The sequence below is a fragment of the Aquila chrysaetos genome, chromosome 16, assembly GCF_900496995.4.
Source record: "Aquila chrysaetos chrysaetos chromosome 16, bAquChr1.4, whole genome shotgun sequence".
Taxonomy (NCBI): domain Eukaryota; kingdom Metazoa; phylum Chordata; class Aves; order Accipitriformes; family Accipitridae; genus Aquila; species Aquila chrysaetos.
The window spans coordinates 28,068,346-28,095,952 of NC_044019.1; the positions used below are offsets into that span (position 1 = coordinate 28,068,346).

The 27,607-nt window shown below is 44.3% G+C and overlaps 1 protein-coding gene and 1 long non-coding RNA gene across 4 annotated transcripts in view; one reads left to right on the forward strand and one right to left on the reverse strand.

Annotated features, from left to right (window-relative positions):
• Positions 1-431: 431 nt before the first annotated feature.
• Positions 432-14,266, reverse strand: LOC115352172. 3 transcript variants are annotated; one of them, XR_003927008.2, is made up of 7 exons: positions 13,767-14,266; positions 7,791-7,866; positions 6,994-7,106; positions 6,321-6,494; positions 5,589-5,788; positions 1,934-2,511; positions 432-991 (listed from the first exon to the last, which is right to left on the reverse strand). It is a non-coding gene; the product is annotated as an uncharacterized LOC115352172 (long non-coding RNA). The 3 variants fall into 3 exon arrangements; XR_003927007.2 differs by having other exon boundaries at positions 432-2,511; XR_003927009.2 differs by lacking the exon at positions 6,994-7,106 and having other exon boundaries at positions 432-2,511.
• Positions 12,282-27,607, forward strand: part of FADS2 (fatty acid desaturase 2) — a 28,463-nt gene continuing 13,137 nt past the window's right edge. Inside the window, exons 1-9 of the mRNA XM_030039894.2 lie at positions 12,282-12,749; positions 18,781-18,891; positions 20,332-20,529; positions 20,963-21,064; positions 22,000-22,125; positions 24,395-24,455; positions 24,943-25,019; positions 25,213-25,310; positions 26,937-27,033. Coding sequence (XP_029895754.1) covers positions 12,543-12,749; positions 18,781-18,891; positions 20,332-20,529; positions 20,963-21,064; positions 22,000-22,125; positions 24,395-24,455; positions 24,943-25,019; positions 25,213-25,310; positions 26,937-27,033 — 1,077 coding nt within the window. The 5' untranslated portion in view covers positions 12,282-12,542. The remainder of the gene's footprint in view (positions 12,750-18,780; positions 18,892-20,331; positions 20,530-20,962; positions 21,065-21,999; positions 22,126-24,394; positions 24,456-24,942; positions 25,020-25,212; positions 25,311-26,936; positions 27,034-27,607) is intronic.

Sequence of the window (27,607 nt, forward strand, 5' to 3'; positions counted from 1 at the left end):
GCCCCGCCGCGCTCCGAGGCTGCAGCGCCCGGAGATGCAGCCAGCGTTGCTGCGGGAATTTGGGGATGGAAATCACGGAAAAGGAGGAAACTTCGGGCCCCGGCAACAAGCGGGTGCCTGGCATCTTCGGCTGCCCAGACTGGAATAAATTCTGGGCTGTAATAGAGCGTTGGTGCAGCCGTAGGCACAGGACGAAATTCTTTTGACCAGATCTATCGACCTCCTCGTCGTGGCGTGCTCAAAAAGTAGCCGGTTACAAGATGCGTTCCTAAAGGTGTCGGTGCTGGTGCCAGGGCTGTTTAAATGCCTTCACTTCCAAAAGGGGAAATGGGAGAAATGCACCTTTATAGAGAATGTCTGATTGTATCAAACACGGGGGGGGGGGGAACAGTTGATATGGTGGAGGGCGAGAAAGATGGGCAGGCTGACAAGAACTTCAAGTAGTTTAACATAAGCAAATGCCAAATCCTGCACTGAGCAGGTAAGAAACGTGGGAAAGGGATCAAAATACCAAGTGGCTGGTCCTAGGTGACTTGCTAGTTGGAAAGGACAGAGGCTTGGTGGTCAATGTTCCATGCCAGGTGAAGACACAGCCTGGAAAATGATATCATGCACCAGATAGAGGATTTAGAGACAGCAGAAAAGCCACGGACCCGAGCCATCAACAGAGGAACGATGCGTAGGCTCTGCAGCGCAGTTCACTCTTGCTTCTTTTTAGACCGCTTTCACAACCTGTTTCTCCTTTACTTCTGGGCTGAGGATGCCTCATCTTCCCTGCCCTTGGTTTTGTTTCCCTTTTCCACCAAATCTCTCCAGCTTTTCCGTCTGTCCTGCCTCTCCCTTTCAGCTGCCACGGCCTTTTCTGTTCCTCTGGCTCCGTTGGGTGCTGCTGCCTGGATATGCAGCCAGAGGGAGGAAAGGTGTCACCGCAGGTCTATCGCATAATACGCCTGTTTAAGGGTCTGCAGATGATTCTTCATATAATAGACTACTGCATAATGATAGAAGAGTGAATGACGCTGAAATAGATCCATCTGTGTGGGACTTCATACATACACATTACAAGTGTACATTAAAATGCCTGGTTCCACATTCAACTCCCTTCTTGCTCTCCCTCATAGCAACAGTCTTCTCTCTGAACTCTCATTACCGATTCCAAATGTCTTTGTTTTCATTCACACCTTCCAATCTGACCTAGTTACAGCAATTCCAGCTGAATGTAACCATAGAAACAAAGAACCACCAGACCGCATCCCTTCTTGTTCTGAACATCACCTGATTGCTACATCATGTCTTTCTAGCTTGAAATTCTATGCCTGCAAAACACTGCATCAGACATCTTTCATCTCCCTCCCTTTAGCAATGCCACAGCTAATGCATCGAGTAAGGCGTCCCTGCTTCTACACATTTGCACTGTCGTCCATGAAAGAAAAGGTGCTCTCCTGATCTCAGCAAAAATTAAGTTGCTTTGTATGTTGACTGCTGACCATCTCACAAACATAACCATAAAAGACATTAATAAATGTTTAGCATCTTTTTAAATTTAACCATTATATTCAGAAGGGTGCAGTAATTATTTCAATTTCTATTTTTCCTGATTATCTATTGCACAAAAGAATAATTGTCCTAAATTTAGTTGATATTTTCAGTTTGACTCTTCCTCATGAATACAGGGGGGCATTGGTCAGTTTTCTTTTTCCTATACACCACATTAAAAAAAAAAAGGTCTATCTTCCTACACAAGTTAAACCTTTGGAAACTTGTTTTAAGGGATTTTAACAATAGCCAAAAAGCACCACTGAGCTTGATAAACTGCAGTCTTGTTCCCCTCATATGCCTCCTCTGATTTCAGCAGGACCAGAAGCTATAAGGCATGTTAACATCTCATTAACATATTTTCCCAGACAAATTATACAACAGTCCTTGGAATTACCTTCAAAGCTTCTTCCAACATAAAATCTGTGCCTCTGTTTCTTTTCCCCTCAGTAGATGGTTCAGCCCAAGACAAGACATCGTGGAGGCTACTTGAATCACCCAATTCCAAGCAATGAAGGTTTTTGTGTCCTGCTACAACCGGCCAGTTGTCAACAGTGGTTGGTTCTCCGGCACTTGCCATACTCAGGATTTCAATAGGTCCCACAGAGGCAAGAATGAGATCTTTGTAATAAAGACTGCAAGGGAAAAGCAGCTGCCATTATACACTCACTAGCATCCTCCATCCAGCTACGACTGTTGGCATTAACAGAGAGTCAGGCTTTGCTGGAGGACGATTAACTAGACAAAACCAGAACTGGCCACTTTGCTCTTCCAAAAGCATCTCTTCTTTTCAGTGTTCCGACTCCTTGTTTTATCTCCAATACTCCCATCTCCATTTCTCCTTACTGTCATGATCTAGCTGTGACCCAGCTTTCTCTGCTATCAAGGATCACCGAAAATCCAAGGGGAGATAAGAGATGCTCTTTGATTCAGTCTTCTGATCCGGCTGTAATTCACTCTTAGCGTCCTAGATGACTGGGGATCACCAAAAGTCAGAGAAAATATATTAAAACTCCTTATGTCACTACCATGATTTGGCTGTAACATATTTTAAAATACCTAAGTGAGCTGGGTGATGAAGGATCACTAAGTACCTGGGCATCTGGTGACCAAAGCAGTAATATAGGGAAATAGAAGAGATGGACTGAAAGGGTGGCAGCTTTTATTTTACCATCTTGAAGCAGGGGAAAATGAGTTAGAATAATGGATGGTGAGGTCTGAACCCACACAAAATGGGAGATTTTAAAGGAAATCTAACAAATGCTGAAAAACAGTTTAAAATAGCAAAGTCTAAAAGAAGAATTGGTGGTTGGCTTTTGTTCAGCCTACGAAAAGCTTAAGAAGCAGGGTGCATGGGAATTGTGGTGTGAAGATTTACAAGATGCAGGCTGCTGCCAGTGCAATTAAAACAGCCATGCTGATGAAGCAAATGCAGGAGGAAACCACCAATTTTAGCGTCATACTCCTTGCAGGGAAGAGCTTGAAAATCTTGACAGCTCACTGTAACATCGCTCCTGCACCAGGCTTAGGATCCACACATGCATTGGAAGGGTTAGCATAATGCCAGAAAAAGGGGTAAATACTAGAAATATTTCCTTTATTCTTGTCAACTGTGGCATTCTTGGGAATGAGCTGTAATAGTTGAATAATTTGGACTAAATGAGTTAGTATTGTACCTGGAATTATTTGGTTGGATTGATAAAACTTTATACCAAAAATAAATTCTTGGTTTTGCATATAAACAGTGTTTCTTCAGCCCCTATTAACTGCATGGAGTATTTGCTCTGGTACTCTGTCCTAACAACTGACTGTTAAAGATTAGATGCAAAAATTATACATGACAGAGGGAAAGAATGAATATATTATAGTGCGGACTACCAGAGGAAGATTGTGATTTGGGAGGAGTTTACATCTCGCCAGAAAAAGCAACCAGGAATCACTACACATAAGGGATGGGGTTGCTGAGAGAAAAATAAATGTATTTTTTGTCTTCCAGAATATGTAAATTAAGATTAGTAACTGAGGGAGTAAGGCAGTAATTGTTTAGAGTTTTTCAAATTTGAAAGCAAAATCTGAGTAAAGAGAATAGGAAAGAATCTGATGGTAGCAGAACATCAGCAGGATGGACTTTTCATTAAAAATTATTACAAATGAGATTATACTGGCAAGGCAGCGTTAATAATAGAGCCTTTCTCTCCTTATTCTTGTCCTGATGGGTGCTCGCAATGTCTGCTGCTTTCTCTGCTAAACAAGTGGGATTATGTACTCTGCTTCCTTGGCATCCCGACCACTTTGTGCCCTGACCCTGGTAATCCCACACGGCCAACCCAAGATCCACTGCAGAATGTGAAATTCATGCCAGCGATGGCAGTACAATGGGAATTTCTGTTTGTTTGTTTGTTTTTTGGCTGCCTGGTAAAGTTAGTCAGCTCTCAGCCACTGTCCTATGACTAGAAAAAGTGTCGCCAACTCAAGATGCTAGCGTATGTCAGGGTAAAAAAAAATCAAACACATCTTTGATAGCATTTTGTCTTCATTTTAAATATATCAACTTAATTAGCCAACTCTAGTAAATGTGATCATGAGCTATGTAACAGAGCAGAGGAAGCAAAATGACCAATACTATACAGAATATCTGAAAAAAATTATATAAAAACCTATGTTTTCCAAGAGACATTTTTCTGATTAAAGTTACACTCAAATGCAATGGAAATATAAAGAAGATTTAACAGTAACTCTAAGACATTCACATTTCTTCCTTTTCACAGATTTTTAAAGGTCAGGGGGCTTTTAATGGTCTAATGTTCTATATGATAAGGAACAGAAAATCATTTATTTACCACGGTAAGCAGCGTTTGATTAAAATGTACTTCAGAAAAGCATGTAGCCTTGACTTGAAGATAATGCATTAATATTCTTAGCACATATTCTGCTTAACTATTAAAATTTTGAGCCTTAAAAGTTTAATTTGTCTGGTTTTGTCTTAGAAAATATTTATTGGGTTTTGTTTTACAGGTCTCTCCTAGACTAAAAATCAACTAGTTCTGGTATTTCCTCTCTACAGGGGTACTTCCACTCCATAAGCAAGTAATTTCCTGACTTTAGTTTTTCCTTTTTGCATCCTAAAGAATTGCGGATAGACTCAGAACATGTTAATCAACAGTGGAAATCTTTCGGGGGGGTTCCTTGCACTTTAACGTTGCATATTCTATACCCATGTTTCAACCTGAAGCTCCCACATCCCCAGTCTTCATGCAACTGTAAGTAAACATCCAAGTTAACAAATACTTTTGCGCAAACAACACTTTGTCCAGTAAGGAATCTCAAGGACCTGGTTGGCAATAAAACGGTTCTGCCAGGACTGATGTGGAAACACAGCAGGACTCCAAAGGTGGTAAGAGACTGTTAAGTTTGGTATGAAACTGTCACTCTCCTTTCTAATTATTATTTATTCATTTCATATTTTAATACCTAAAAGCCTTGGTCACAGCCCTGTTTTACAAAGTGCTGTATAAATATCTGCTCTTAAAAAACTTTCTTGGTGGCTGGCAGAAGAACAAAAGGCAATGAGGAGACAATAGCAGTCAGACATTAGTAAGGGACATTTACACTCCGAACTGGGAGCACTGTCACTCACAAAGAGTATTATCAACAAGCCAGCCGTCTTGAGGGCTTCATACTGACCCAAGAACAACATAGTTTAAGATGCCTAAATCATTTTGACAATGGAAGCACTATTCCCAAGCTACTTTCCAGACAGAAATGAGGTCGAGGTATTTTATCGTAGCCTGGGACCCCATTGTTAAATATTCACGTGAGGAAAAAAGTCTTTCCCTTCTCTTGAAAAAGGCAAATGGAGTTTTCCTTGTGAGTACACATAAGTTTTGAAATGCTCAAAGAAGGTGCAGTTTCTTCTTCTTTTGAAGAGCCATGATATCCTCATAGAACTGATTATTGTTTTGCCTTTCTTCAGGGGAAGAATACTCCACCCTGAAAGCCCAAGCTAAGGATCCAGTCTTCATCCAGTGAAACACACAGTAGTTATTGCTTACCTTTGGCTAAATTACTCCTTGTTACTTCAGCGTCTTGGGTGTCTTTCTGCTTGAACCAGCTTCCTCTGGTGCGGAATCATGTATCTTGATGATATGCAGAACCACATCACCCTTCATGCACCCATCTGTTCTATACGGTGATGGGCAGGGATGTTTCCTCCTCAGAGCCATTTACTGATTGCTTCTCAAGCGCTAGAAATCTGTTTCAGGGGAGAGACAGAAAGAAGGAAGAGTTTGCGTCTGCCCTCAAGGGATGGCGGAGAAGTTTACTTTTGTTATTAAAGCGATGCTGCAACGGCATCCCCACCTAACCGTTGGGTTCCCTCACCTCAGGCTCCCTGCTCCAGCACGCCTTTCCCCAGCCCAGTCAGGATGTCATTTAGCTGTTTCTCACTGTGTTTGAATTTATTATTCACCCATCTCAACCCAAGGTCAGGGCTCCTCAGCCTTTCCTTCTAGTGAAAGGGAGGGAAAGCCTGCGGTCCTTTCTCTCCTTACATGTATTTTTCCTTGATGGAGTAACTAAAGGTAGCTAAAAGTCTAAAGATGCAGCTAAATCTGATCTTCACTCTATTTTTCTCCCAATATCCTCAGCTCCCACTTTCTGCTTTGGCCCATCCTCTTTTTCCCCTCCACATCCCTGCTCCATGTGCCTCCCATGCACCCCTCGCTCACTGCTCTCTCCTGCCGCCTCCTTTTCCCACCACGTGCTGCGGAGCCAGCCGGCCTTACCAAGTGGCCAGTGATGGATCTCATGCTTTTGAAACTGGGGGAAAAAAAAGGAGGATTTTCCCCGCATCCATGAGGACTAACTGCGCAGCTGCAGTGCATTTCCATGTGCTGGTGCCAGATTGGGTGCTGCTATCAAAGTCATCCTCCAGGTATTGATGGAGACCCTAATTCTTTCTAAAAGGCAGATTAAAAGAATTTTATCTGATCTTACCAACTTCTACATAAAACTCAATAAAGGGATGAGACAACACACGCAAAATTGCGATTTCTACTACATTTTTAACATGCTTTCCTCAGGATCTTAGTTTATTTTACATTAACAAATCAATGCATGACACAGCGTAAAGGTACCTGAACTACCAATTTGCCCTGCTTTTTTCCCCATTCCAGACTCACCCAGCAAGATGTCCTTCACTTACTCAATTAGCTTATGTATTTCTACATTACTCCGAAGAGCATATATACTACTGCTACATGTGCCCCGCACAAAAACTCTTTCGCTTTGCACTTCTCTATATCCCCTTTTCCATGCTTTCTTCCCCGTCGTGTTTCTCACCTTTTTTCCACCCCCATCTTGTAACTACCCCATTAAACTCAGGGCTTTTATGTCCTTTACACAAGCTCTTTGTGCCATTAAAGCTACCCCATGCAACAAATGCAGCCTTTCACCTACTTGGCCATAGAAGACGGTCTGTTCTCACATTGCCGTGGCTGGTTTGTGTCCGAGGAGCCAAACAAAACCCAGACAAAGTGCTGCATAAAGCCTTGACAGCGTTACAGGCTGTGCTGCAAGAAGATGGTAGCGCTGGGGGTTTTTTTGATAGGCACCTTTCGATGACTTGTCGTTAAGTTATTATACAATTATCTATGTGAAATATCCAGATGGAGGAGTTCTGGGTGCAGACTTTACATCTATGTCTGTCTAGCAGGTACAAGAGACGATTCCAAAGGTACCCACCTCCTTATCAGTTCATTTCTCAGGAGAGAGGACTTGTTCAGGCAAATATACCATTCAAGCCCACCATCTGCATATGTAGCCAGCCCTTTGCATTGATTATCCACTGCTTAAAGTCATCAGCTCTGAAGTATGAACTTCCATGGACTGACTGATAAAGCTTGTCGTATATAGAATAATCACCAATTTCAATAACGCTAATACATTCCTTTGGTGGAGCAGTCATCTGATGGACTATGACCGTCAGATAATACTGTGAGTTACCAATAATACATATCTTTATCTCTAAAAGTTAAAAGAAGTCATGGCTTTGAATCCAGTTGTGGACACAGAGGATACAACCTTCAATTAGGACACTAAACAAGTAAAAATATTTCATGAATTTGCAAATTAATTTCCTTTCAAAAAAAATCTGTCTTTGCTGTGGATGCCCCCTACTTTCTAACAGTAAAATATCATTAGTGAACCTTGGAGAAATGCATCCTAAAATAATCAGCTGTAGTATGTTTTCTTACTCTTTTCTCTACGTTGCCCAGTGACCCTCTCCATCTTCTTAGACATCTCTCCGTTCTTCAGCTTTGCAGTCTTCTTCTAGATAGAATTATAAAGTAATACAGTTTGCAAAGGACCTCTGGAGAGCTACAGTACAACCTCCTGGCTCAAAGCAGAGCTACTGTCCCTCTCAGCACAGCCACAGAAACTAGAGAACCAGATCTTCAGCTGCTATTAACAGGAAAATCATTGGGATTCACCAATTTACAGTTGTACATGGTTTTACTCTGCAGAAGCACCAGAGCAAGAGATGTTGCTGGGTCTTTGTTCTGAACTGCTACCAGAAGTTGAAATGTTAAAGTAATTCACATAATCCAATAGATACGCTATAAATTACAGCTGAAAACCAATAATAGCTCTTTATATGCAATGATTTTCAAACTGAGGTCTGCAGACTGCGTGGAGTCCATGAACCGCTGCGTAGGGGTTCCACAAAGATGACTGGGAAAAATATCTATAGCACAGAAGTTTAAATACACTAAATATGGATCTCTCAGTGAGATAACAAATCAAAGCAGCGATTTATTGCCAGGCAGAACTTGTCAACACAGATTTGACAGCCGGCCTGATTTCCCTTGGGATTTTCTTCTGCACATGGAATCCCAGAGCTGGAAGCAGCTCTCTCCTCTTTTCTCCTCCACCAGTCCAGCACAATGACTGACATGAGCCAAGGTCTGGTGTCGGGACAGTACTACAGCATTTCTTAACAAATAAAGCTTAGAAGAGCCTGACTTTCATAGTTAAACCCCTTGCTTCAAAGCTGTAGCCTGAAAATTCAAATGATGCATAGCAAAATGACACTATACTTACAAGCAGAAAAGCAGAGTATCAATAGACACATCATGCAACAGGATCAAAGAAAAAAGAAATTAGAGGTGTCACAGAATTGCGCCTAAATTAAACATATTCTGCCGTGTTATCTACCCTACCTTCTTGATTGTGCTTTCTTATAAAAAGATCTACAGAATACAAAATGTGGAGAAGTGATGATCTGAAAAAAAAAAAAGAAAAAGGCAGGGATGTATGTTCATGACAAGGGTCTGTGACTTTCACTGCTGCTAAGAGTTTATGTTTCTTTAGACATACTTTCTCACTTTGTTGCATTTGGAGTTCTTTAAGTACAACTCTAAATTCCTGTCTACTCTTTCTATCAGGTGGTCTTACATATGCTTCCCTTTCAGGATGCAGTAATTGGTATAGAAGTCATTACTGCACTGCTCAGTCAATGAGGTTGCTCAACATTTCACATCACCAAGCCCCAAACCCTCCAGGCTGAACAGGTAAATGGCTTGCTGGCAAGGTTTCTTCCTATAAACCAGCATGGAATAATTTTGCTCATAGGGTGATTTTGCAAAGGATGGTGCACAGAAAAGGCTGAGACAGGCTTATATGTGCAATTTTTCTTTTGTTTTAGCCGAATCCACAATTTATGGCATACGTGGACCTCAAAGCTATTTTTGGGGGGGAGGGGAAACAACCAAAAAGCCCAAGCCAAAACAAAAAACCCAAACAAATAAAACCAAACCAAAACAAAACCCCGCAACCAAAACAAGGCTAGAAAGAGAAAAAAAGAGAGAATGAAAAGCATCTTCCCGGTGGCCAGCCAGGAACAGAAGCAATGGGGTCTTCCACACAACTGTCCTCTTCTGGACATCCTCTCCAGCGGAGCAGGGAGCGCACAGAGCAGTTTTCCAACAGTAACAATACAGTTTTCACCAAAACCCACTTAAGCTCATTACTGGTTACTCCTGCCCGAGATGATGTTAGCGCTGACTGGAGCACCCTTGATGAAGTGCAGGAATTGCATGCTCCGTGCACATGTAACATACAAGTAATATTTATTGGATATGTAAATTATTTATCTATGGTATTATCCAGTAGGCTTTAAAGTTAGAAACTAAAAGCTACAAGGCAAAGGGCAAAAAAATAGGGTGAGAAAGGATGATTCACTTACCCATGGTAATCAATTTTTAGGACAAATCGTACATAATGGGCAGAAAAACACATCCGAATGCATCCGTGCAAGGCCCTGAGGATAAGGGCACTTGGATACCACAGTAAAAGCACCACAACAGCAGCCTCCAGGTGTGTGGTTACAAGGGAAAGGCAGGCTACGGCGGGAACTCCCTTAGCATTAGAATGGTTAAAGCATCCAAAATGCTACGCAGACACAGGATTACAATCCTGAAATTCAAAGAACTCAGCACAGAAAGTGTCATGGTAAACTTTTCCCATATCACAAGCAATGAGCTTCAGGTCCACCTTAATGTAGAGTCTTGCTGACACTTATTATTATCCTTGTCAGAGGTCTATTTTGAACCAAACTAAATAAAACTAACAAGTCTTGGGAAAACATTCCTTTCATTTCTGACTTTCGTCACCCCACACCACAGGAAAAGACTGTTTAATAGGCTGAGGCTCTTGTGCAGCAATAAGACCAGGCAGAAACAGAGGAAACCTATAGCATGGCTTGGCACAAAGGCAGCACAAAGTAATTCTCGCTGGTATAGAAGCGATGCGCGTTCTTTCACTTTGATCTCCGTTCCTGTAGCCTGTGTAGGGAGCACGGGTAGAGAAAAGGAGAGGAGCAAGAATTTTTTAGATAGTCACTGCTGTCAGCTCCTTCAGGCTAATGGCAGCAGGCAAAAACAGAGCACCCTTGTCTGTGCCTGCTCTAAACTATGGCTGAGGCTGGACAGAAGCACAACAGCACCAGGACTGGAGGCATTTCTCGCTTTCGCTGGAGGAGGTGGCCCCTTACCCGATGCATAAGCTCCCTCCTTCAACAAGATACAATAGTTGGCTAGAGAGCAAATAAGCATTGTGAATTAAAACATTTGATGGTTAACCATATGGGTTCCTTTGCCTGCTTTTCCAGACCAGGTCAGAATAGAGTGCTATCGAAAGGTGAGACAAACCCAGGTCTGAGCTACTGGAAGCCAGTGTTGCTCCAATTCTAAGATTTGATCATGCAGCAGAATGCTGTAATTTAGGGAGTGCAGTCTGTACCCTAAAACCTTTGTATATGAAATCTGCTTAGAATCAGCCAGTGCTTCTACAGAAAGGAGGAATAAGCCTTCCACTTGTTAATGCAAAATGGAAAAGGAAAAGCTGTGGATCATAACTGCCTTGCCCTGGAGAGCAGCCAGACACGAGAAAGACAGCAGTGAAAACGCTCTTCTGTTGTTTTTGCTCTTGCAACGCAACACCTTGTATAACCTAATGACGGGGATTATTTTATTACAAAGTGCCCCACAGCAAAGAAAAGATGGCACTGTCCAATGTGTTCATAAAAGTGTTGTCCTAAGCAGGAGATCTGTAGCTGAGCCTGCTGTCAACAGAAGGAACAGGTCTCCTGTGGCAAAAGGAAACTGTTAAATCTGACAGCCTTCGACCTGGTAACTCAGTATGACAAAACAGAGCAAAACAATGCTAATTTCAGGCAGAATACCAAAATATCGTTTTTAAGCCCAACACTAAGAAGTGAGGTGACAATTCTGGAAAAAAAAGGGGGGGGGAATGGGGGGAAAAAGGGGGGGGAATGGGGGGAAAAGGGGGGGGAAGGGGGGAAAAGGCGGGAAGGGGGTAAAAAAGGGGGGAAGGGGGAAAAAGGGAAAAAAGGGGAGAAAGGGGGGAAAAAGGGGAAAAGGGGGGGAAGGGGGAAAGGGAGAAAAAGGTGGAAAGGGGGGAAAAAGGTGGAAAGGGGGAAAGGGGGGAAAAGGAAAAAAGGGGGAAAAGGGGGGGAAAAGAGGGGGAAGGGGAAAGGGGGGGAAAGGGGGAAAGGGGGGGAAAAGGAAAAAAGGGAAAAAAGGAAAAGGGGAAAAAAGGGGGGGAAGGGAAAAAGGGGGGGAGGGAAAAAAGGGGCGAAGGGAAAAAAGGGGAAAAACGAAAAAAGGGAAAAAAGGAAAAAAGAAAAACTACAAAAGGGGAAAAAGGGAAAAAAGGAAAAGAGTGGGGAGGAAAAAAGGAAAAAAGGTGGGAGGAAAAAAGGGAAAAAAAAGAAAAAAATGAAAAAAGAAAAAAGATAAATAGGGGAAAAAAGGGGGGAAGGGGAAAGGGGGGAAGGGAAAAAAGGGGGCGGAAGGGGAAAAAAAAGGAAAAAAGGGGGGGGGAAGGGAGAAAAAAAGGAAAAAAGGGGGGGGGGGGCTTTTTAAAGCCGGAGCCAAAATCCCGAGGAAGAGAAACTCGGAAGGAGGCGGAGGAGAGGGGATGCCCGCAGCTCCCACCCCGCGCCCCCGCTGCGGCGGCTTTTCCCTTCGAAAGATCCGGCCGGGCCAATGGGAGGGAGCGGCCGGGCGGCGGGCGGGCCGGGATTGGTGCGGGAGCTCTGCTGATCCCTGTGGAAACCTCACCGGTCCCGAGCGGAGGGGGATGCCGGGGGGGGGGGGGGATGCTGGAAGAGGGGGGGGGGGGCGGTGGAAGGGGCCGAGCTTCCCACAAGCCGGGGTTATGTGCGAGGAGCGAGCGGCTCAGTGCGGGGAGAGCAGCCTCGGGGGCGGTGGGGGAGCGCTTCCAGGCAGCCGGAGACAAAGAGGAGGGAGGACATGAGCCAAGGGCAAGGGAGAGAGCGGGGGATCAGCTGAGTTAAGTCACGCAGGAAAAGCTCTTCCCCTCCGGCACGGCCCCGAAAAGCGCGGGGGCACGTTGTGTGTGTGTGTGTGTGCCCCCCCCCCCGAGCCCGCTTTGGGCGAGAAGACAAAGCAGCGAGCGGCCCCATGGGGAAAGGGGGTGAGAAAGGAGGGGAGGCGGGGGAGGCGGAGGCGCAGATCCGCTTCTACACCTGGGAGGAGATCCAGAAGCACAACCTGAGGACGGACAAGTGGCTGGTGATAGAGCGAAAGGTTTATAATGTCACCAAGTGGGCAAACAGACACCCGGGGGGTCATCGAGTGATCAGCCACTGCGCCGGCGAAGATGCCACGGTAAGGACCCACGCACGGACAACCCCGGGGCTGCCTCCCGGCTCCCGCCAGCAACCTCTTGACAGGTCGTTGCCTTCCCGAAGCGAGCCGGCTTTTGTGCAAGCCGGCTGCCCTGCCTCTCTTTCTCCCTCCCCATCTCTCTAACACCTGCTGGGTACCCAGCTCATCCCTTTCGCTGATTTGGGGGAGCCAAAAGGTCGGTCCAAATTGACGCGACTCCTTGGCGATCAACTCCGCTGAGCCATGGCCGATTGGAAGCATCCGGAAGATCGGTTGGTAGAGATTGCTCGGCTCTGCTTAAGTCCTGCTGGTTTGTCTTTGTCTCTTGTTTGTGCTGTGCCTGGAGCTCTGAATTCATGAGCAGAGCAAAGCCTTCCCCTCTTCAGTGCATAGCTTGTGACATGCAGTCACGGCAGCCGAGCGCAAGAAAGGGTTAACGAGAGGCCAGTCTGTGTTTCAAAGTTGCTTCTGTGAGGAGGGCGAGCCTGAGGCTTTAAAACAAGGAGCTTTTTAGCTTTTTCCCCACGAGAGAATTCTCTAGAGAATTCAGTTACAGGTTTCTACAGAAAAGAAAAAAAAAAAGAAAAAAAAAAAAAAAAAAAAGAAAACCATTTGCTGCTGCTACAGCTGCCTCTGCACTTCATGGCTGGGTTCAGCTACGTCTCATGTTTCAGCAATTTTAAAAAAAACAAACCAAAAAACCAACCAAACAAAACCAAAACAAACAAACAAAAAAACCAACTTGAAAAAGGAACAAATTGCCTCAGGGATTGTTGTCTGCAGTTTCCCTCAAAGCCACCTTCTTCAGAAGTGCATCCAGAGAGCATGTTCTCTCCCCAGGGGGTTAGCCCATAGTTAATAAAATTTAAACTGCCTCAGAGCTTTTCCGAATATGTGCATGGTAAGCGGCAGGAGAGACCAAGCTGTAACATTAACTGTTCGTCTCCCACGGCTCTTAACACCTTAGCAAGGAGGGGGCTCTGTGTGCGGCAGAATTAATTGGCAAGAATTACTAACCTTTCCTTTCCATCAGTCTCCATTTGCCTATGGTCCGTGGCTATTTTCCGTTCTTTTCCTTGAAGCACTGAGATGTGTTTTGGTGTTCCTGTCCCCTTCCGATAAATCCTCTTGAATGAATAGCTTTCTCCCTCAAAAAGATGGGCCAGGTTTTACTTTCAGCTGCTTAAACGCAGGCCTGCTGAAACCAGAGGAGTTTGACTCCTATGCCCAAGAATTTAACTCCAATAGCTCCACTAGAAACCAAAAAGCATCTGCTATTGCATTTGGCTGGAATCCTTACAAGGGAGAATGAAACACAGGTTTGTGATTCTACTGCTGCTGGTCCTCCTCCTGCCTCCCCAGCGTACATGGCATCCCACTATAGTCAGATCACGCTCCATGAAGGCATGGTCTTAAGAATGCTCTGAAATTGTTCATCACCCCTCTGAGCAGTAAAACAGAATTGGCATCTGGTTTCCAGCTTCCCTGTGGTGAGTAACAGTTTACTGCCAAAAAAATCTCTCTCTCATTCAGGGTGAGAAAGCCTTCGCCTTGACCTTGTCAACTATTAACTAGCAATTTTCGTTCTGTGTTGCAAGGTATCGCAACTGGAAGAGTTTAGGAGGAGGAAAAGGCAATGATAAAAATTCAGTTTAACGTGTTTCCATTCCCAGTTCGTACATGGCTTCCATCTTTCTCAGCCTCCTCCTTAGCACCACATGTAATTAGGACCTCCAGTCCAGCAAACATGCACCAAAGGAACCTCAGCATCTTGTCCATTTATCCTGGACCAATCCTCTAGAGGATCACGTGTATCCATCTACCCCAAGCTGCCCACTGACACGCTCACTGACCTCCACATCTATACTGGGCCACTCCAAAGATACCCTGCTTGGTGTTGTGGGAGCTAATCCATCTCAGGATGCTCACAAGACAGCTAGCTGATGCTAGTCAGGTTAGGAATGCCCAGGCTAGCTTACGCATGAATTGCCCCTACAGGTACTAACAACACTGAGCATTCATTCATTTTAGGCCATACTTTAACAGGCTGAGACAGCATACTCGTCTGGGACAACCTGTTCTGGTATCACATCATGCACAGTTGCCTTCAGAAAATGAAGGGGAGGGTATGCGGGGGCACCTCGCAGTGTCCCTGTTTCAGAGATATTCAAAGATGCGAAAGAACATCCTGGTACTGACTGCACTAAGCACTTCCAATGCGCAGGTACAGTTCATACCTCAATAATACAAAGCTTTTTTCACCAAAAGCAGCTGGAATAATTCCCGCTTGCCCACTTCCCATAAGACACTTCAGCTTATTTGGCCAGTAGACCACAAAGTTGGGACGTCAGGTATAAATATTACATGGCACTTGCCGGAGACTATCATTAGCCTTTTGCTTTTTATCTCCTCTAGTACAGAACTGAGGACAATTCCAAAATTCAGATAGTATCTTACATTCGGGACCTAGTAGTAAAGGAGAGGCATGAGATATAGCTACTAAAAAAGCAATCCTTCCATCACTAGCTTTCTGTCTGATGATGGTAAGAGTATTCAGGAGATGTTATTCTCTCTCCTGCGTGGAGGCTATACTGAAAAAGCCCATTCTTTGCATATGCCAATGACATATACGGGTATTACTTCTCAGTGAAGGTAAAACTTTCCTGCTGCCAGTATTTCCTTCATGGCATAGGCTTGCGATAGCAGCGAAGTGGAAGATAGGTAGTGCAGTTTTGAGTAACAACTGTGTTTTGACATGCCTGATTGCACTTCTGACCAGTTCCAAACTTTACTTTTCATCCCATCCAGAAAGAAGTGGGGCTATTAAGTTCAGAGGCAGAGAAGTCTCCATGGAAAAGTCATGACAAAGCATTTATAAGCATATTTAGAAAACAGATAGGCTACTGGCAGGGAAGCCCCAGGGAGACAAAAATACCTTCTAGGTGGTCAGGCAGAAGCTGCTGTTCTGAGTCACTCTGCAATTAATACAACACAAATCGGCAAGATCTCCAGCACGGTGATCAGGTGGTACCTGGTCAGAGCTCCAAAGACTTTTTTTTCCCCATTAGTTTAAACAATATTGAGTCAATATTCTTTAATGCTTCTTATGTGTTCACCCTCTCCCTCTTTCCCCTTCTTCCCCTCTTTTTGCCCAAAATTGCAAAACCTTGCAGCACATATAGTCAGCTCTTCACTTCCCCACTCATTCTGCTCTTCCCTCCTCTTTCACATCATCTGCAAATTGTACCAGGAAAGGAAACTAGCAACCAGACTTAACATTTCAGTGATGCATTTATGGGTCCAAGAGCTGAAAATGCTACAATAACTGAAGCACTAGTAAAAAAGGCTTAAGGCTGGTCTGCTACCAGTTGTAACCTTGAGCAAGTCAGTCCTTTAGTGTATCATCCCCTCTTTAGAAGGGAGAGGACAGTATTTCTTAACCTCCGGCGGGCTGTGAGGATAACACCAGAGAGGGTGAAATTCGCATAAATTATGGTAAAGCAAATTAAATTCCTCAAAGTAGAGAAGGAAGCTGATGATTCAGGACAAGTATTTCTTTGCATGGGGAAACTAAACAGTCTGCAGCACAGGGTTCTAGAAACAGCTTTGCTGGTCCTAGGGTTTTACCTTCATTTTGGCACCGATACAGCAACATCAGTGGCTTAACCCAATGGAGTCAAAAAGCGCTGGTCTCACTCCTGCTGGGGTAAGTTTTGCCAGTGATGCAGTCCTCATGAGTGGACCTGGACAAATTGAGCCAAACTTCTCCCTGTGGTAACAGGAATCACTTTGTCCCTGAAATTAGTTACAAAAGGGGATAGTTTGGGTACTGGCATGAGAGCTGAGCTGCGAGTAACTAGGAAATTCTGGTACTTTACAGAAAAAGTGCACCTCGGTTTCATTTCTGGCATTTCAGTTTGCCTCCTCCACTGAAATGACTTCCCCCCCCCCCCCCCCTTACTTCTTCCCCCATAGCCTCTGGCATTTTATGGCTTTTATAATCTTTAAATAATTCCACAGATTTTTTATTTCTCTCCTCCACCTGTAGCTAGCTCTTCTCCCCTCTCCCACCCCCCTGCCAATGCTGCATCTCTAACTTCTCGTATATCATTTCTTTAACTTCAAGTTCAATGGCTCAGATCAGCTTTCACTCTCCCTCCTTATATGCCTCTCGCAGCAAAATTTCTATGGTCAGAGCACTATTTTGAAGCTCAATCCAAAGTCTTGGAATTAGGTGAAAGTTTCTATTGATTTTGGTGGACTTTGGGACCAAGGTTGTTGGCTCGTATTTTTGAACACCAGAGCTAGATTTTTGATGGAGGTCAGCTCCCAGTAGGGTCAGCTGGACCCAGTGAGCACTTTCCAGCCTGCTCTTTCTGTTTAGAGCCAGAAATGAGATTTTAGTTGGTCCCTACTATTGTTAGGCAATGGGACAAGTGTGGAAAGGCTGAAGCGTGGTACTCCTGACTTCTATTTTTGACTGTTTTTTCTGTACCACTTAGCACTTCATGTGATTACATCTTTACAGCTCTCCTAGGTGATTTTCTAGAGTTAACTCCAGTTCTGTGCAGTAAGAAAAAGGCAAGGGCAGAGTAAGAGTTTCTGACCTTGGTCAACTTTCTGTCCTTAGCACTATATTTGGGGTTAAAATTCAAGCCATGCCACGTGAAAGGAGGAGCGTGCAAGTTCTCACTACTAGCAGCAGATGCATCAGATACACGCGCCCATCAGGCACCTGTAGGACATAGGTAGACAAACACATGTGGAAAGGGGAAGGAGTAGAGAAAGAGAAGAGCCAGGCAAACTCATGAATGCCAGGATCAAAAAGCCTCTACAAACAAAGCATTGTCCTTCCATATTAGAAGTCTTGAAAATACGTAAGAAAAATAATACTCGAGCTGGGTTTCCTGCTTTCCCAGCCTCAGGATTATATGGGATAGGATTTATTTCACAAGTTTCATCAACATTGAGTTTCATCCCTCAGTCAGATTCTGTTGTTGAAACTTAGCAAGCTATTTATGTCTATTATCACATGTTGGAGAGACTTCGGTAAAATGTACCCAACACTCAAGGCAGGTACTGAATAGAAAATGTACAAGCCATCCTGCAAAAGATTAATGGGCCTCTTATAGGGACAAGCAGCCGCATACCACAGCACAGTAGAAATTACAAGAAGTCGTATCAGATGTATTGGTAACTATAATCTCTTCAAGACTGCTAACCTGCTTAGCATATTTCAGAGTAATGAATAAAGTTGCTTTTTGGTGTAGGTCCCTTTTTGAATGGGGTCCTAGCCACTGCAAAGTTTGATAGCACGCACTTTAAAGCAATTTCTTAAAGTTCTGGTACACAACTGTGTTTTTGATTTGGTTCCTTTCTAAGACATTTTACTTGGACTTGCATGGAGATAGAATTGCCTCTATATCTAGAATATGGTTCTAGAATAAAGAAGAGCTACAGTAGCATTCAGTTACTTGTCTTACAGAACAAAAAGAGAAAGGCAGCCTCCAAAATGAAGAGTCACCACTTTTTCCTCAGCTGCGGTAGTGCTGGGATCTACAGGTCCGGCCAAAACATTCAGTAATATTTTTTGTATCTACAGTCATGTCCAGATGCAGTCACACCCTCTCTTGAATTGCCTCCAGGCAGCAGACTTCTAAAGGGTATTTATATCCTAGTGGGGATTGGCACAAATTCCTCTCTGCCTAACTTCTAAGGGAATTAATAGGATTTAGGTATTTAGTTGCTTAGAAAAAATTTCTTGAGGTGCCTTTCACTGTGTGTCTAGATAGCAGCCCAGATCTCACCATTCACTTGCGACTAGATAAGCAAATTCATTAGCCTCTAGTAAAAGTACTGCACTGAACAGCAATCGCAGAGGTGGGAGTCAGCCTGGCATCCCTCTTCCACGGTAACAGGAGGGGACGACTGCAGAGAAGGACAGTGCTGGAGGTGGACGGGAATGACACAATGAGTAGGAAGCAACAGCTTCCTCCTGAATCTCACACAGTTACTCGTATTTCCACTCCAGGATGCATTCCAGGCCTTCCATATCAATCCCACCTTGGTGCAAAAGTTTCTCAAGCCATTACTTATCGGAGAGCTTGCTCCAGGGGAACCTAGCCAGGACCGAGATAAAAACGTGAGTATTTGTTTCTGAGCTGGGGTTTATGATGGGTATGTTGCACCTTTTTTTTCCTCTCGGGATGTCCTCCAGGTCAAAGGCAGGCAGACTATAAAGGTCTCTTCAGTACAGGCAGCTCCAGAGGGGGAGAATACTCGGTATCTGAAGCAATGTGCACATCCCAGTATAGACTAAAATGTGTGTGGGAGGGAGATGACGCATGCAGACTGGCTGTACAAACCTTTCCTTTCCCGCAGAGCCACCAACAGCTCTGCCTATGGTAATCACGTCCCATTTCTAGCAGCACATTCCCGGTGCCCAGGCTGGACTGATCCCATGCTGAAGGGAAATGTGAACTGACACATATGGACTGGGAAATGTGCACCAGCTCTTGTGACCGGTGTCCCTTCTGCTATACCTCCTCTGGTGACCAAGCTCTAAAACACGTGTCATCACTTGCCTGTTACAGGGGAAGGAGTGGGAAAAGAAGTCTGAAAAGACTTCCAAACAAATTGCTCACCACCTCAGCAAGACTTGACTCCCTTTCACTGTTTGCTCTGCAGCTCCCTTTGACAGATTACTCCCAGGGAAATACCTCTCTGAGACTCAAACCGGCTCATCCTGCTGAGCCCAGTACCAGCAAAGCTCTGGAGAGCGGCCACGTTGGTGCTATGCATGGCACGAGCAGCAGGCACCTATGGGTGAGGTGAACCAGATGCCTCATTTCGGGAGCTGTTGTTAAGGAGCAGCAACCCAGCAAGTCCCTTTTCCACCCAGCCGGCATCCTCCGGGCAGCTCTGTATCCCTCCCAGACAGTCCGTTCATTCATTATTCAGGCACAGTGCACGGCATGACTGGCTCTTGCCACGAAACTCAATCCTGTCCCGTTGTTTGTGACTGGCCATGATTATGATATATCTGTATCACCCACAATAGAAGAGACAATGCTAACCCGCATTAACCCGGGAATGCTCTTCACGAATGATTGCACGGTAGCTGACCCACATATTAAGTAGACAACGGGTGCTCTGATATTGGGTGCTCATCATGAGAGCTCTGGAATTATGCATAAGTAATAGGACTGAATTAGCTCCTTCTCCAGCTGCCTCTCTAATACTTGTAAAGCTCATTCAGATGAGAGCCATCACCTGATGTAACCCTCAAGAGAGCCAGGTAGTGCTGCTGATTCACAGTAGCAGGCTTGAATTACTCTCCCAGCTCAAGGTGCAAAAGGTCAGGACATGGGGTCAGACCAGCCAGGATGTTTGTTCATAGGAAAGTGCTATGAAAAGCTAGAATACAGGGTGAATGTGGAGGCAGGTCCTTCCTTACTTCTGGAGTAGCCAACCAATGCAAGAAACAGCCAGGGTCCTTAGTATGGAACTCAGTCTTCCTTCCTTAGACTCATTCAGACTTACTTATAAGCTTCATACCCTATCTTGCATGTCTATTTTGCAGTCCCAGCTGGTGGAGGATTTCCGGACCCTGAGGAAGACAGCAGAGGACATGAACTTGTTCAGAGCAAATCCTTTGTTCTTCTCTCTTTACTTCGGCCATATTATTGCAATGGAAGTTTTGGCTTGGTTAATGGTTTCATACTTCGGTACTGGCTGGATCACAACTCTCATCCTCGCCTGCATCCTTACAACTTCCCAGGTGAGAAGTGGTAGGCACAGAGCATACTGGCTATGCAAATCACTCAGAGGAAGGCCAGCGCGTGCTGAACTTTTCATATTAGATTAATTACCAGCGCAAAACATTCACACCAGTGAAAAATATTCACAGCATACCTGCCACTGTGGTGCCTTCTGGCCACCCCTACCCGCTGCTGATTGTGGCTCACACATTTTTCTCATCAATTTGACCTTTCCTTCCACATGTTGGTGACCTTGGTAGTGTTAGGTTTGCGGTTGGACTTGATGATCTTCAGGGTCTTTTCCAACCTGAATGATTCTATGATTCTATCCTCTCACTTCAGTTAATTCCCTCTCTTCCTCACGCTCACAACTTGCCTTCTATCTCCATTTCCTTTTGTGCTTAACTCTGATTTCCAACAGCTTCCTAACTGCTTGATTTCCCTTCATCCCAGACCCAGGCAGGGTGGCTGCAACATGATTTTGGACACCTCTCTGTCTTTAAGAAGTCTTCCTGGAACCACATCGTTCACAAGTTTATCATTGGACACCTGAAGGTAAAGGACATTATGGAGCCAGGGCACTGTGGAAACAACTGCAGTCACTTCAACTATGTTAAAGTAGGAAACTGCAGCCCTAAGCCTTCCCACAGTGAGCAGATGCACAGAGGAGAAGTTAGTGACCATTGCACGTGAAGCTGTGGTGCAGAAGCGATAAGAGACTGTAATCATAGCTGTTACAGAAGACAGTAGTTCCACAAGCTTCAGTGGAACCGCACCAATTTATAGCAGCTGAGGACGAAGCTTATTAAATTGCATAAACCCCTATTTTAATATCCTGTCATATTTTCACCATGCACTCCACTAAGGTATAATATTTTTCAAATGTCCCATCCTGCTACATCCCATCCATTCAAGGTGCCTTCAGAACTTCTATCCTGGGCAAGGTCCAGTGCAGTCCAGGCATTTTGGCATCCGCCTGCAGCAGGAACGTATAGAGGGTGGGACATAGCTTTGCCCATTCTCCCCAACCCATTTCATCTTGCCTGATTCCTCACAGGCAGTAGAGAGAAACCAGTGTAATAATCAGTAAGGCAGCAAGAGGATTTGGTGGTGGACTTGGTAGTGTTGGGTTAACGGTTGGACTCGATGATCTTAAAGGTCTTTTCCAACCTAAATGATTCCATGATTCAACTACTAATAACAAATTCACATGTGGGAAGGCATGGTGACATGCAACTCAGAGTATATTTATTCCCTGTTCTTTCCATACGGATGATCCTTAGCAAGGGCAAACCAGCCCTCTGAAACCAGCAATCTCATAGCAACTGACAGCTTAGCCACTTACTGCTTATTGGTATTTCAAAAGCAAATCACAGTTTGGCCATAATCTGAGTTGCACTGGTTTAGTTTGTATAAATGAATGGGTAATCCTACCATTAGCGGAACTGCAGTTTCCCAAGGATGAACTCCTTGTTCTTGTATCTGCCCAGGGTGCCTCTGCAAACTGGTGGAACCATCGTCACTTCCAACACCATGCCAAGCCCAATATATTCGAGAAGGACCCAGATGTGAACATGCTGCATATTTTTGTCCTCGGAGATACACAGCCTGTTGAGGTAAGGCAAAGTGGCTAAAACATGGAAAACCATTGTCCTAAAGGGCTTCAGAGAATGCTCGTGCAAAACCAGGAGCTGGCTGGTATTGGTAGACGTGACTTACACAGTCAAGACTTCCAGGAATGCTAAAAAAGGAAATGCTTCATCCAGGGATTTCATCTGGCTGTGTTGTCTGACAGGAGTTTGGCCATCTCACCCTCCCAAACCTTGGGTGGAAGAGCAAGACTGACTATATAATTCCCTATCCGTTCCCTATACCGACCACAGGAGAAAGTGTTTTGGGGTAGCTTGGGAAAAGCGATGAAGATGGGATTGGAAAGAAAGGAGAAAGTCGTTAAAGTCAACTTCGCCCTGCTGGCTTGAAATATCAACAGCAGGGGAAAATCTGGTGTTCCTCAGTACTTCATCAAGAACATTTCAAAACTGATCTTCCTTTTCCACAGAAAATATCTTCCAACATTAGTCAGTCCAGCTGCCCCCCAGACAATCTGTACAAGGTCCTCTCCATTGAAGCCTTTCCCATGCAGTTGCGGGGATATTGCTTGCATAAACAATAGTTTCTTACGTTAACTATGTACTGACATGCTGTGCATGAAATAACAGGCTATGTTAAGGGACATTAATTCAATCTGTCCTTCTAGAGCCAAAGTATTTACTGTCTGCTGTATAAAAACCTACACAAAGTACTTAAACCACGTACCATCCTTGGTCTTTTTTACAATGGAACAAAGATTTCTAGTTTTAAAACCAAAAACAAACCAAAGAAAACAAACAAAGAAACATCTGCAGCAAGTACAACACAGGGGAATACAACATTAAAAAGTTAATGGTTTCTCAACCAGCTTTTATACTATTGAGGAAGTAACTCCGGACACACGAAGGGGACATACATACTGGTATGTGAACATGTATAGAGAATGTCTTGCACACACAGAATTTTCCACAGGCAGAAGGGCTCTTATATATGACTAAAATGAAAGCCTTCTCCTGTGGTATAAAAAAGCCATTATCTAGAAGTTGTAGATCGGTATCACGCTCTTAAATGTGTAGGTACAACCCATTGGGAAATCTTGCGCCTGCTGGCTGTGTTTAAAAGCAGACCGTGGTTCTAATACTTAAAGGGAAAACTAAGAATGTAAACATGTACGACAACAAGGAAAACTGGATCTCCCTCCTACAAAATATCTGAAATATTAGGCCAGCATCAGTCTGTCCCATACTCTTTCACACTTGTATATAATCCTTTTCCAGATGATGCTAAGCACACAGCCTTTCAGAGCTCAGACCAGAGTGAATGATGTGGCTGATTTATTGGTGCTAGAAGACTTACCTTCATTGGGAAGTTGCTATGCTGGAAGCAAAAATGAAAGTTCACAGCAATCCAGATTCTCCATGCATTAGCTGCTTGTGTGAACACTCCTGGAACTCAAAAAAGACACTTCTGTATAGCTCTAGATATTTCACTAGGGAGATGAGGTTAGGAGACTGGGTGCTCTTGGCTCCCTCTTTTCACCGAAAAGAAATGGGCACCTGCAAAAAATGTAACAACCCAAGGTCCAAACCTGTGTTTGGAGAAACTTCTCTGCATCTGCTTTCTGTAGGTGGACCATAGCAATACAGGAATCAGTGCAGAACAGCTCTCAGTGACAGCGCTCGTATTTCCTATCACTTACATGTCAAACTAGTGACACACCATTACAGATTTAAGCACATCTGTGTGACTTGCCGTAGTAACAGCTAAGGACCACACTAGCTTTCCCACTATTGGTAAAGTAAGCTTTTACAAGATCTGGCTAATGGCAGGAGTTCATGGGGACCGATGGCTGCAGAAGTCAAAAAGGATCAATGGCTGGGACATTTTGCATGGAAGACTACCCAAGGATCGTTTTCTTCCACTGGCATCTAGTGTAGTGACTTACCAAAGGCCAGACTTTATGCCTATCACATTTATATTGGTAATGATGGGGATGATAGCAGCTTTTGCCACAGCCACAGGCATGGCATAAGGTGGAAAAATGCATTAAAATGCCATCAGGCTCTGAAGTAAACAGAAATTATCTGAATATCAAGCCAGAAGACTTTAAGAAGGAATTTACACCTAGCACAATTACAAAGTCAAGATATTTAACCATACTAAAACACTTTTTACCTGGTGGTGGAAATTTAGTCAAAACTCTCCAGTCAATAAATAAAGAAGTATTGCAGAGAATCTTCTCTTGCATATGAGTGTCATAATCCAAGCCTGAGTTTTTTCCTCTGTGTCCTGCAGTACGGCAAGAAGAAGCTGAAGTACCTGCCTTACAACCACCAGCACGAGTACTTCTTCCTCAGTGAGTATCTGCCCTGCACTCTTCCTTTTCCCCCGAATGCCGGTCCACCTTTCCAGCCCCTACCGTGTTAGCAGAGCGACTCCGTAAGTCTCAACTCATCCTTCCCTTTCTCAGGACCACCATCCCTTGTGCAGGTCCCAAACTCAGTTCGGTAGATTCTCAATGATCTCCAAGCATCTTGAACACTGCCAGCATAGTCATGTATAGCAAGGCAAACAACCGAGACTAGGAAATAATCTCTGTGTGAGGGACTCCATGGAAAAAATGCATGTTGCCAGTCAAGGCTCTTTGATAAGTCAAGATGAACGGGTGTGCAGCAGAGCCTCCTTCCTTCACAGAAAGGCAACCACCCCCCATCACCAGCACCTCACCTCTCTCACCAGTGCTAGGCAGATTTTCCCTACAACCAGTCCTAAATCACTGGCTCGCTCATGTCACGTGCCTTTCCACCCCTCTGATGGCCAAAACATTTCCCTTTGCTTTGCAGTCTTCCCGCCTCTGCTCATCCCTGTGTATTTCCAAATCCAAATCATCTCGACCATGATCAGGCGCAGGTTCTGGGCGGTGAGTGAAACGTTCCCTCGATCTTTATGGGGTCCGGCTGGCTCGTAAGAAATCACACTTGAGTAGGGAGGGAGACCAGTGGGCAGGGATCGCACTTTGCTGTATTAATCACCCAGCGTCCCTAACATCACCAGCAAGGACACGTTATATGAGACAGGCAAAGTAATGCCTAATGTCTTCTCTCTTCCCCTAGGACCTAGCCTGGGCCATCAGCTACTACATGCGCTACTTCATCACATACATCCCATTCTATGGCGTTCTGGGATCCCTGTCTCTCCTCACTTTTGTCAGGTAGGAGATAAAGGGCATCCCTGCTGCTCTCCCCTCCCTCCAGTGCCAGACGAACCAAGTCTCAGCTCTGCTGTGCCCCTCAGGCCTTCGCTATTTAGGTTTTCTGCAGCCATTGACCTCACTGTGTGTTATCTTGGCTATTCCCACTGCTTCACTTTCCTCTTATCATCTCCCAGTTCTACCTCCCCACAACAGAGCTGGTTCTGGTGCTCAGCATCTTCACCTGCCTGCATCTTTCCTTGCGCTTGTGATGGTCCAGCCAAGATTCTCCTTTCTTTCTTCGTTCCCTGTTCTCACACACTGCCCGATCCCAACACATTTATGCATTTTGTCCACTTTGGTCAAGGCTGGACCCTTCCAGAGTGCCTCAAGCCACCCTCTTCCCAGCTTACTGGGAAGGTAATTCATGAGCCCTCCCGAGCACTGTACGTCCTTCCCCTGTAAGCGAAATGCTCACCACTTCTCCCAGTGTGGAAGACTGCATGGCCTGTACACTGGCTAGTACCAAAGGATGGCATTTAGACCCACAGTCAGCATTAGTTTTAGGAAAACATTTCATCACAGCGAAAAACATTTTCTAAAAAAAAATTCTTTTTTTGAGTAAAAAAAAATGGAAACATATGTACAAAAACCTTCACAGTATTAGAACTTTTGACCCCACAAAATTTAATGTCACTGTTCATGACTTCAGTTTTCATAGTTTCAAAACACATTGGACCTAAGGAAAAGAGGACATTCAAAAGACATACATTTGTGTAAGTACCTACCCAACCTTTTTGGTCTGAAATCAAGCTAAAAAACTTATGACAACTGACCCGTTATTTCCAAAACTTCCATATTTTGATTAAGCTAAAAGTGCAAGAAGAAAGGCAAAATTGCAAATTCAGATCATCTGCTCTTTCAGAAAACAAGCCTAAAGGCTAGAGCAAGGATGCTTCTGGACAACTACCTTGTCAACATACATCTAAGTCTCAGCATAAATTACTTTGGGTAAAGAGAAGAAAGTGCATTTCCATAGACTACTGTACAGGTGCTAAAAATGCAGTTATATACTGTGAGCAATAAACAAGCCACTCTAAAGTGATACCCAGCCCAGGGCAGAGTTGAGACTTATGGCAAAGGTACTGAGAGAGCAGAGGGAAGCTGGGAGCTCCAGTGTGCTGAGCCTGACACCCAGAAAGCTAACACCAATGGGCAGGTGGATTTTGAAATGAACGTATATCGATCAAGCAATGGGAAAGACGAAAACAGTTCTGAGAAGTTCTAAATCGGGGCTTGGGTTTTTTTCAGGGGGTTGGATCATCTTTATTTACCGAAAGGCAAAAGTGGCATGAGAGATTAATCCACTTCCAAGGAAGAAGGAGAGGGATAGCCCAGTAGGATGTCCTGCTTGTACTTAATCATAATTGCATTAGTCCCAGAGGTATAAAGAGGGGAAGGGAAATTCATCACAGAAGTGATTCTCTCTGGTTTCCATAGAATTAGAGGCACTTACTTCAATACCTCAGAGAAATACTTTCCTCACAAGTTGTGTCTCCTGCTGCTCCCTGTAAACCCCAGTCTATTTGCCTCATATCCTGATCTGCAATATAAATTGGCATGCTTTTTGCCTGTTTGTTTTTGAAGGTTTCTGGAGAGTCACTGGTTTGTGTGGGTCACCCAGATGAATCACATTCCAATGGAAATTGATTGTGAGAAGCACAGAGACTGGCTTAGCTCTCAGGTAACTGGGAGGGGAAAGAATACCCCTGACTCACCCCAAAATGGATTAGAAATTTACTCAGCGAGCAGATGGCTTACCACTATCCCCAGATACTTGTATATGGTCTCTGTCCATGACTGCTCCCATAAAGATGTTCTCCCCAGAGCCAGTGATGCTGAGTCAAGACACGGAAATCCAAACTTCTGTAATTAATTTGACGATCAAAAGGTTCCTTCAGATTTGAGGCAGTATCAGGTTCAAGAAGTGTGATGTGGCTTTCCTGTGCGGTGTATTTTGGCATATACACATACACAAATAGAAGAGCCCCAGTGAAAACCCAAGCTGAAGAGAGAGCTCAATATATTTCTAAAGTTTCTGTTTCAGCAATAAGGTCTGAAATGAAAACCAGCTGCTTTCTACATCTTTTTAATGCCTGGTCAGACAAATCCACCCTGCTGAAAGGATACTTCTTATTTACAGTGGTCCAAGTACTTTTCAGTCCTAGAGGATAATGAGAGCAATTTTGACACTGGCTGTATGAATTCAGTATGACTAAGCTGAGAGAAGAAATCATCTTATGTGTTAATTAGTATAA